Source organism: Hibiscus syriacus, unplaced genomic scaffold (genome assembly GCF_006381635.1).
Source record: "Hibiscus syriacus cultivar Baekdansim isolate YM2019G1 unplaced genomic scaffold, ASM638163v2 tig00110303_pilon, whole genome shotgun sequence".
In the NCBI taxonomy this organism is placed as follows: Eukaryota; Viridiplantae; Streptophyta; class Magnoliopsida; order Malvales; family Malvaceae; genus Hibiscus; species Hibiscus syriacus.
In genome coordinates this window covers 1,797,264-1,807,696 of record NW_024062672.1, presented here as the reverse complement: position 1 = coordinate 1,807,696, position 10,433 = coordinate 1,797,264, and the positions used below count along the sequence as shown (strand labels likewise).

General features: G+C 33.5%; 1 protein-coding gene and 1 pseudogene across 1 annotated transcript; one reads left to right on the top strand and one right to left on the bottom strand.

The window, feature by feature from the left end:
* Positions 1–2,664: 2,664 nt before the first annotated feature.
* Positions 2,665–4,765, bottom strand: LOC120116774 (ubiquitin-conjugating enzyme E2 variant 1D-like). Its single transcript, XM_039137186.1, has 3 exons — positions 4,581–4,765; positions 3,517–3,656; positions 2,665–3,259 (listed from the first exon to the last, which is right to left on the bottom strand). The coding sequence occupies exons 1-3, from the start codon at positions 4,612–4,614 to the stop codon at positions 3,026–3,028; spliced, it is 408 nt and encodes a 135-aa protein (XP_038993117.1). The 5' UTR covers positions 4,615–4,765; the 3' UTR covers positions 2,665–3,025.
* Positions 4,766–5,354: 589 nt separating this feature from the next.
* Positions 5,355–6,958, top strand: LOC120116708 (annotated as a pseudogene).
* The last annotated feature ends 3,475 nt before the right edge of the window (positions 6,959–10,433 follow it).

The following is a 10,433-nucleotide window of genomic DNA, read 5'->3' as shown; positions in this document are numbered from 1 at the left end:
GGACGGTTAGTAAATCACGGGCCATGGCGGCTAGAATCGGAAATTGTGCTTCCTTTTCTTTCCACCAAGCCAAAATATCCAAACTTTCAAACTCTTCAAATGTCATTTTTGATAGAAAATCGCATGACATGTAATTTCCCAACTCGCTACTTGGGGTGGTAGTACGTGATCGTTTGGATTGGGAATTTACAAGAGTGTTAAAAAGATTCAAATTTATGTTACTTGGACGTCTACTAGATGATTCCGCATTCATTCTCATTTGATCGTGTATTACACTACTTGATCCGTATTTAGTTAAATAAATTGCAAACATGTCTCGAAAACATTTGTTAAAATAATTTATTTGGTTTTGGACAAAGTTGGGTTCATCATCGGTTAGATTAAAAGCAAACGCAATTTGTTCAATTAGTGTTTCAACCCCACCAACATTTAACGTTGGGTTTAAAGCGGCGGCACAAGTAAAAATGGGGGGAGTCTCCTTAAAATATTTTAAAAGTTTTCCTTCATTGCAAAGCCAATTCTTGAAAAACTTCGGTTTCAAATTCAAAGTCATTTAGTCGGGTAGCCAACAAAAATATTTGATTAAGAACCAACGGGCTAGTAGGGTAATAAACACCGGATAAAAAAGTTGTTGCATTTTTAAAAACCTCAAGCAAATCGGTTATTTTGGCTATAGTTTCCCAACTCGAATCCGGATAAATGTTTGGGATATGACCCCTCTCGAAAAGTCGATCGTGAAATGTTTGCAATGTTTCCCTTTGCCTTAAGGCAGTATGCATCATCATCCAAGTTGAGTTCCAACGAGTTGGACAATCCAAATTAGGACCCAAAGCTTTTTATTAACGGACTTACAAAATCGTTATAATCATTTAGTCTTTTGTTGTTGTTACAAAGATCCGATTTTATCATTAAATTCTAATAATCGGCTCAATAACCTCCAAACCGGCTTGCACGGATAAATTAATTATGTGTGCAACGCAACGGGTATGAAAAAACACACGTCTAAAATCGGTGAAAGTAATATTTTCAATCTTGGACCACGTTTGTATTATTCGATGCATTATCAAAGGATATAGAAAAAACTTTATTTTCTAATTTATAAAGACAAATTACCCTTTTTAAAAGTGTAAATAAATTAGCACCGGTATGCGGCTCACCGAATAATTCAAACGCAATTGTTCTTTTCATCATTTGCCAATTATCTTGATCTAACCAATGTGACGTAACGGCTAAAAAAGAATTTCCGGTATTATGAGGGGAACTCCAAACGTCACATGTAAGCGACACATCATAACGGTGTTCTTGGAATCCTAAAATCATTTTTTCCCTCGCCGTACGCCACATTTTTATAGCATCTCTTCTAAGGGTAGTACGACTTACTTGAGTATAACGTGGTTGCATTAGTTGTTGAATTGTTGTCGTGAAATATTCATCATCAAAGTGGTCGAACGGCAATGCTTTTGTAATCACGAACTTTGTAAACGCTTCTCGTAATTTTTCGTTGTCGTAAACAAAAACACCACCTTGCGGTGTAAGATTCGATTGACTAGGATCCGATCTTGAGCGAAGTGCCTTGCATGATTTTGTCAAATGGTTCTTCAACGTTGTGTTTCCTTCCGATGCAAGAAACTTTAGACAAAGTTTACAACGCGCCCTCCTCGAGCCATTTGACATCTCACATAAATCGTAGTGATCCCAAATGTCTTTGTTTCGAGTGTGTTCGATCACTCTCACGACTTCAAGGTTTCCCCCGACGGAAGATTCAGCCGTGTTACTCATGATGTACAAAAAATTACAAAAATAAGATTTGAGAGATGTTTAACAACAACAACAACAACAACAAAACCCAATTCCCATATGTATGGGGTAAGGGGGAGGTAGGGTAGTAGGCTGCCCCCAACGCCAGGTTGGGAGTAGCTTCCGTGAAAGACCTCCGACAGTCAGAAAATTAAAAATATAGATAAAATGCAATGCATGTATAAATAAATACATAGCTATATTTATACATGTTTAGGGTGGTAAAATGGTAATTTTTTAAAGAAAAAACGATCAAAAACGGTCACAAAATCCCCCCCAACGGCTATATTAACGGCTAGTTTTTTAAACCTAGACCGGTTTTTTTTTCCGGATAAAAACCGGTTTTTTAACCGGTTTTTTTCAAACCGGTTTTTTATCCGGTAAAAAAACCGGTCTAGGTTTTTTTCTCCAAACCGGTTAAAATAACCAGTTTAAAAAAATCCGATCCGGTTAAAAAAAACCGGTTTTTCCCAAATTCGGTTTCGGATATTTTTTTCGCAAAATCGGATATTCGGATTTTTTGTGCACCCCTATTGTCAAGGAAGAAAATAAACATAATTGACCCTTTGTTTTTTTTTCTCTAATATCAGCAACATGCAGATGATGAACTATCGTAAAACTTATGCAAAAAGACTAAAATTGTAGATGTAGACGGTGATGCTACTTGTTTTCTCCCTTTTGCTTGCTTGACTAAGATTAACGAGCAAGAAAATTTCTGAAATACTATTTGTAAAAGACGAAGAAAAAATCGTCGGAACTAGAAATTTCTCTCCCTTTTTAATATTTAACACGCCGATTCTTTAGGATCCTATTAACCAAATCAATAGAGTTTTGACAAAAAGGATTAAAAAGATGAAGCCATGGAGAAGTAATTAGAGAAGCTTTCTTTCAGGGCATTCCCCAGTTTGTTCTTAATGCAAGGATCAAACAACCATTACAAACTATATATTGCATTACTAAGAATGCTATTCGATCCAGGATAATATCTAATACGATCTTGAGATCTAGAAGTAGCTACCCTCGGGTGGTTGGACCAACTTCCGGTTATGCGGGGAAGCCATCTCCTTCTTCAGCTGTGTCAGTATATCCTCCATTGTATACTCCCTCTGCCAATTTGCAATAAGTCCAAACTTCTTTGGTTCCACATGGTGCCATTCCCATACCATCAAATCTAAGTCATCATGTTTTCTCTCATAATACTATTTAACCATATGAATATACAGGTGATTTAAGATATTAACCAATCAACGAAAAGAAACAAATGATTAACTGACGGATATGAAATAAATAAACCGATCATTGCATGACGAAAGAATGTAACATTATTAGTATATACCACTCCGGTTTGATGGTTAACAAAAGTCATGTTGATCCTTGAATGAAAATGGCCACTTGGTGGCTTCTCGGGATAATCTTTATCACAAAACAGCTTCAGTTGATAGATTCGACCCTCATGTACGGTCTGAAAACAGGAAAAAAGTATCACCACAAAGAAAGAGACAGAAAAGCATGTACAAAATGATAGCTCCAAAAATCCTCCAGCAAAAAACCAATGTTTACTCCAAAATCCAACCAGAACAAGCTTTATGTTCTCTGTTTCTATGAAAAGTTGTGTTAAATACCCAGTGCTTCGTCTATGACTGTTCATATAGATACTAAGTTTCATCTAAAGGAAAAAAACATTAAAACATGAAGGTTCACTTAAAAATATGCAATTACATTATGAGGATCAATAATGTTGGCAGTCCAAGAGCGCATGTAAATATCATCTCCATCATCCATTCCATAGCTCACGGTACCATCTCCAATACCTTCTTCTCCACGTTCAAGCTCCTCCAGCAATCTGAAGTTCCGAGGCACTGTAAAATGAGCGTATAAAACTCAATAAAGGGCATGATCATTATGCTAATCACAGAATAAGTCCTAACAAGCTTGTATCAGTTTCATTTTATTCAAACTGCACTTACTCTAAAACAACGAGCCCTGGAGATTCATTACTTGATGATAAACATATTTATAGTCCCATACTAAAATGCAAAAAAAAAAGGAGCATATTTCTTGCTTTTCAACCTACATAATTCGACTTATAGACATTATCTGTTCAAATATGATGCATATTACAACGCCAACTCTAAAGCAGCAACATCTTCATACAGCTAAAGAACATTTAATCATCAACGCCCATCTATTGTAGTTTTAAGAGAAAAAAAAGTCACAATACACAAAAATGCACATTTCTATGTTCTTCGATTCAAGATTTTACTTGCAAAACCTATTCAACCACTATTGGAACGTAAATGATCAAATATTCATATAAGATTTTCACATAGCATGAGATTTTTCATGAAAAAATCACAATTAATAAACTAACATAACATTCTTGATGAAACTAAAAAAGCTTCAAATTGTTCGATAGATACCCAAGATAATCAAAAAAAAAATTAAAACTTTATACCCAATATAACAGCAATGAAATCAATTAAAAAGCAAATATAAAAATTAAAAGCCAGCCAGAACTTGAAACGAAACGATTAACCTATAACACAATAGAAAAAACAAAGGGAGTCCCTTAAATTTCTTATCTTAATCCACATAAATTGTCCAGACCCATGAATAATAACTGATTATTCATGCAAGAAACGATAAAACAATAAAAAAAATCAAGAAAAAACCCAATAATGGAATCTAAGGTAGATTAACAGAAAGGCAAGATCGAGTCGAGAAGCAAAGGGGGAAGAAAATTAAAAAAAAATAGAAGAGTGAAAGGGAAGCAAAGGGGCTAACCACGACACTCGATCCTCCAGAGCCAAGCGTCATGGGTGATTCACTGGAGGTTTTCTTTTCACTGGCTTTTAGAGATCTGATCGGGAAGGTAGGAAAAGAGGAAGATATAGAAGTCAAGAGTGGAGAATCTGGAGAAAGAAAGTCGATGAAAAGCAAAACTATGGTACATGGGAGATAAATGGGTTATTTTCACTTTTTTTTTATGGTAAAGTATAGTAATGGTCATTGAATTTTTCTAAATATTTCATTTAGGTCCCTAACTTTTAAAACTTGCAATACAATCCCTTAATATTTAGTTTGTTTGCAATATGATCCCTAAACATTTAGTCCATTTGCAATATAGTCCCTCAACGTTTAATCCGTTTGCAATATGGTCCCTGATGTATTTATTGAGGATCATATTGCAAACGGACTAAATGTTGGGGGATTATATTACAAGTTTTAAAAGTTAGGGACCTAAATGAAAGATTTAGAAAATTTTAGTGACTATTACTATACTTTACCCTTACGCTTTTTCATACTCACCTACCACAAATCTTAATCTGATGATCGATTTTGGCATGGATGAAGACATCAAGAAGCTGGCCATAATATCCGCAAATAATTTGATACGCCACCCCACTTCGAAAGCAGCCTCAGCCTATTATTTTACACCATAATCACCCTACGTTTTACTGTTTATATCGACCTCGTTTTCTGTTAGTAAGGGAGATTCATCATATTATCCTTGAATTTTAGCTTCAATTCACTGCTTATTTATTATTTCCTCTACGATGGTTTCAACTGGATCTAAACCACATGCAGTATGCCTTCTATTCCTAGCACAAGGCCATGTTAACCCCATGATGCAACTGGCTAAGCTCTTGCATTCAAGAGGCTTCCATATAGCCTTTGTCAACTCCGAGTTCAACCATAGACGATTGATCCGGTCTAGAGGGGTAGAAGCCGTTAAGGGTCTACCGAATTTCCAATTCGAAACCATCCCCGATGGGTTGCCACCTTCTGATGCCGATGCAACTCAGCATGTTCCACTAATATGTGATTCCACACGAAGAACTTGTTTCACACCATTCTTGGAACTACTCTCTAAGTTGAATTCCTCACCCCAAGTGTCGCCTGTTACTTGCGTAGTTTCTGATGGAATCATGAACTACGGAACCAAGGCTGCTCAAGTCATCGGGGTGCCTTATGTTCAACTCTAGACTTCTTCCACTATTAGCTTTATGGGATATCTTCAATACAAAGAACTTGTTCAAAAAGGCATTGTTCCATTCAAAGGTTACAAACACAAATTATTTTAGGCTTTCCTTTTACTAGTTTGTTACTTGATCTTCTATTTATCTTATGTTATTATTCCTTGCAGATGAGAACTTTGTTAGCGATGGGACACTTGAGAAGCCGATTGATATCCCCCGTATGCCTAATATGCGCTACAAGGATATGCCGAGCTTAATAAGAACCACCGATCCCAAAGACATCATGTTGAATTTCTGCATTGAAGATCGCATGAATGCTTAGAATTTTCTTCAATAATCTTCAACACTTTCGATGAGTTGGACAAAGAAGTGATGTAAGTTCTTGCGGACAAAACCCCAAATATTTATGCCATTGGTCTACTTGCCTCGCTCTGTAGGAACATTAACATACCCGGAATCCAACACGACTCGCTAAATTCAAGCATATGGAATGAAGACACAAGATGCATCGAATGGCTTAACACAATGGAGCCTAACTCGATTTTGTATGTGAATTATGGAAGATTAACAGTGATGTCAGATCATCATCTAAAAGAATTTGCTTGGGGACTTGCAAACAGTAAGTACCCGTTTTTATGGATAGTGAGACCCGATGTCGTAATGGGTGAATCGGCTGTTTTGCTAACAGAATTCATGGAGGAAATAAAGGGAAGGGGCTTCATCACAAGCTGGTGTCCCCAACAGCAAGTCCTGTCCCACCCAACGATTGGACTTTTTTTTGACACATTACGGGTGGAATTCTGTATTGGAAGCTGTTTCGGAAGGCGTGCCTTTAATTTGCTGGCCTTTCTTCGCAGATCAACAGACGAACTGTCGATATGCATGCAACACATGGGGTAGTGCGATGGAAATCAACCCGGACGTAAAGCGTGACGATGTGGAGAGTCTTGTTAGAGAGATGATGGAAGGAGATGATTGGCAAAGGATAAGGCAAAAGGCCTTGGAATGGAAGAAGAAAGATGAAGCATCCATTAATAATGGAGGATCTTCCCTTACCAACTTTGATCGAATGATCGAAGAGATCCTCTGTAGCGGTTGAGCAGTAAAATTAGCTTACTTTGTTTGAAGTTAAATTGTGGTTTGATCAATATATTATAGTCTATTTAAGATTTAGTTTAATGTATTTTGGTTGGTAATGCTAAAGGATTGTAAGACAGGCAAACCCTACCTTGTAAAGATAAGTATTTCTAGATAAGTTTAGGGTAAAGTATAGTAATGGTCACTGAACTTTTCTAAAGCTTTTATTTAGCTCTCCCAACTTTTAAAACTTACAATACAATCCCCCAACATTTAGTCCTTTTACAATATGGTCTCTCAACATTTAGTCTGTTTGTAATATGGTCCTCGACGTAACTTTTGGGGGACCATATTAAAAACGGACTAAATGTTGGGGACTGTATTGTAAGTTTTAAAAGTTGAGGGACCAAAATGAAAGCTTTAAAAAAATTCAATGACTATTACTATACTTTACCCTTTTTTATCAGAGTAGACTACACAAATGGTACCAAACTATAGGGAATTACTTTATTAACTATCGATTATTAAAAGTTACAAAATCATCCTCTAGCTATATAGTGTTGCTTTGTTGAGTCTCTCGACTATTAAAAGTTACAAAATGGTCTCCCAACTATTTATTATGTTCTAGACTCGTCATTTTTCGTTAAAAATTTGATAATATTATGAGTTGAACGTTAACATGCTGACTGCGATATGATAAAATTTAATCTTAGAATCTCAAAGACTATCATATCTCATTCATCATATTAATGTCCAACTTAGACAAACACCATTTTTTAATGAAAAGGGACGAGTTTAGAACATAATAAATGTCAGATGACCATTTTGTAACTTTTAATAATTGAGGGACCATTTTGTAACTTTTAATAGTCGATGAACTTAATAAAGTAATACCCTGGGACCATTTTATAACTTTTAATAGTTGAGAGACTAAATAAAACAATATCCTATAGTCGAGCCCATTTGTGTACTTTATTTTTTTATTAACATGATAAAAAATAAAATAAATTTAAATGTTATATATATATATATATATATATTAACGGTTCATGATTCATTTATACAACATTAAACTAGTTTAGTTTTACATAAAATTAAGACAATTGAATGAGTAAAAATAGATGTGTGATTACTTCCTTATTTTATTCCTCAATAAATATTTTCTCATTTTTACAGTTAATCTCGTTAATCTATTTTCACTCGTCCAACAACCTTAAGTTTATGTGAAACTAGTAATTTTACATTTTATAATAAGATCCTATACAGTTTTTAATAATTCAGATTTCATTACATTCATTGTATTATAAGATAATATATATCGTAAAAATATTATAAGATTGTATTTTTTTTAGATTTTTTCAATCTATTGATAATGTACATACGTCATTCAGATATGATTATTCAAACTCAAATCTTTTAACAAAATCAATTATTCATTTTATCGTTGAAATTGTTCAATAAATTTTAAGATGATATAAATTTAAATATATTTTGTAATACTAATTTTTATTCGTTCGTAAATAAAGTCTGCTCTAATTACATCAAGTATAAAATAATAAAAAATATAATTATTATTTTTAAATTTATTAAAAAATATAATATCTATTAAGTTATTCCATATATGTTGGGCTCGAAACGATCAACCAGAAACCACCAAGAGATTGAATTGGTCTTTTAAAAAATTTGTAGAAGCAATCGTAAAATAAAACTTTTTCACAACAATTTAAGGTGGTTCAACTTTCTAAACCAAAGTCTACATCCACTACCTTAGCCAAATGTTCTCTAACCACCTAATTTTTACAATGAATAAATGTTCTCTAACCACCTAAAATCACCCAATTTGTTCGAATTTAAAGAATTGAAAATTTAGGGTTTTGAATTTTTTTACCCAAATGTGATGATTCTTTCAAATTGATGTTATGAATCGTTGAAATAATGGAAGAAGGTTGATTTTCGCACAGGTTGATTTTCGCACAAGACCCACTTGAAAACGATTCGATATAAAGGATTTTGATGAAATTCAGAGTTTGGGACGTTTTGGGTATTTTGCTTTGAAATATAGAGTGAAAATGAAGAAATACGTACAACTAGCCTTAAAGCAGCATTTTCCCGCACATTTGACCTAACAAGATCGATCATTCGTAAAAAGGGATCGATCATTTTTTGGAAAATGCAAGGAAATCGATCCTTTGCTCAAAGGGGTCGATCATTTTTCTGAAAATTTGCATTTTTATTCTAATGATCAAATTAGATGATATTATACTCGAATTTGAAGCAACTTAAGTCATATTATTGATAGGACATTACTTTTAATGACTTAGAGGATAATAAATGTGCATGAATGTCAACTTGAAACATCAAAATATGCAAAATTTATTATTGATCAATTTAGTCCATAATTTGCAAAAATAAAGTCCAAATCAAGTCACATAAATATACAATGGCTCTAAAGATCCTAAACATGCATATTTTCAATTTTTTCTACATTTAAACATCTTATTCTCAAAATTAACATATATTATCAATACAAAGCATGAAGCATATGATTTCACACAACAATCAAGTATTGCAAATTTAAGGCCAAAATAATCATCATAAGCATATAGGGATATAAAATTGCAACTTATGGAATAATAAATCCCCTTAACTAATTGAAATTAATTACTATATAGGGATACACAATACCATGTAAGGACTCACAATCATGCATATAAACATATAAAATCATACAAAGCATAGAATTGCATGAAAATAAAAACTTGTTACCACTTGAATAAAAGTCGATTTGTTAGGCCTCCCTTTCTTCAAGTGTTCTCTCTTAGTGTGTCTAGAGCCTCCAAATTCATTTTCATTGCTCACTATCACTCCAACACACCTACAAGAGACATTTACGTGATTTTTGGTGCCCAAACTACTTTGGGTCATTGATTGTTAGTTTGTCTCTAGTTCCCTTAAGAACTCATACTTGTCTTATTTTATAAAAGTTTATTTTCTTTACAGGACAAGTATTAGAATTATGACCATGATAATAATAATGTGAAAATTTTGCCATTATTTACTTTGATGAATTGTTATAAGTAGTTTCTTTTTCTTTTATTAAGCTATCAAGCTTAATTTTCAAATTAAAAATTTATTTTTCAAAATTTTCATTTTTCAATTTTGAAAGCTCCAAATATTTTTTCCTAAAATTTCATTTTTTCTTTCAAAATCCAATTTAATTTTCAAAAGAAAATCACTTTTCACTTTTCATTTTTAAATTTAGAAATTATTTTCTTATATTTGAAATTCATGGTCTCAAATTCCAAAATTAATTCATCATAAGCATCTTCTAACTCATCAGAAGAATATGAATTTAATTCATTCGAGTTAAAAGATACCTTTGAATATTCTCGGATGGTCATAAGGAAAAGGTTGGATACTTCATCTTCTTCATCATCAATGATGTCCTCATCACTCCGAGTAAAAACAAAAGACTTCTTCTTTGGCTTACTTGATCACCTCTTATTCAATTGGGGACAATCATACTTTACGTATCCCAGTTTTTCGTAATTGTAATATATGATGAGATCATTATCCTTT

Bases quoted from the DNA above. Each gene is read 5' to 3' on its own strand.
- LOC120116774 (XM_039137186.1), bottom strand. From the start codon at position 4,614: ATGACGCTTGGCTCTGGAGGATCGAGTGTCGTGG. The intron at 3,657-4,580 runs TTAGCCCCTTTG...CTCATTTTACAG, and splicing joins TGGAGGATCGAGTGTCGTGG to TGCCTCGGAACTTCAGATTG. The intron at 3,260-3,516 runs GTAATTGCATAT...TCCTGTTTTCAG, and splicing joins ACATTATTGATCCTCATAAT to ACCGTACATGAGGGTCGAAT.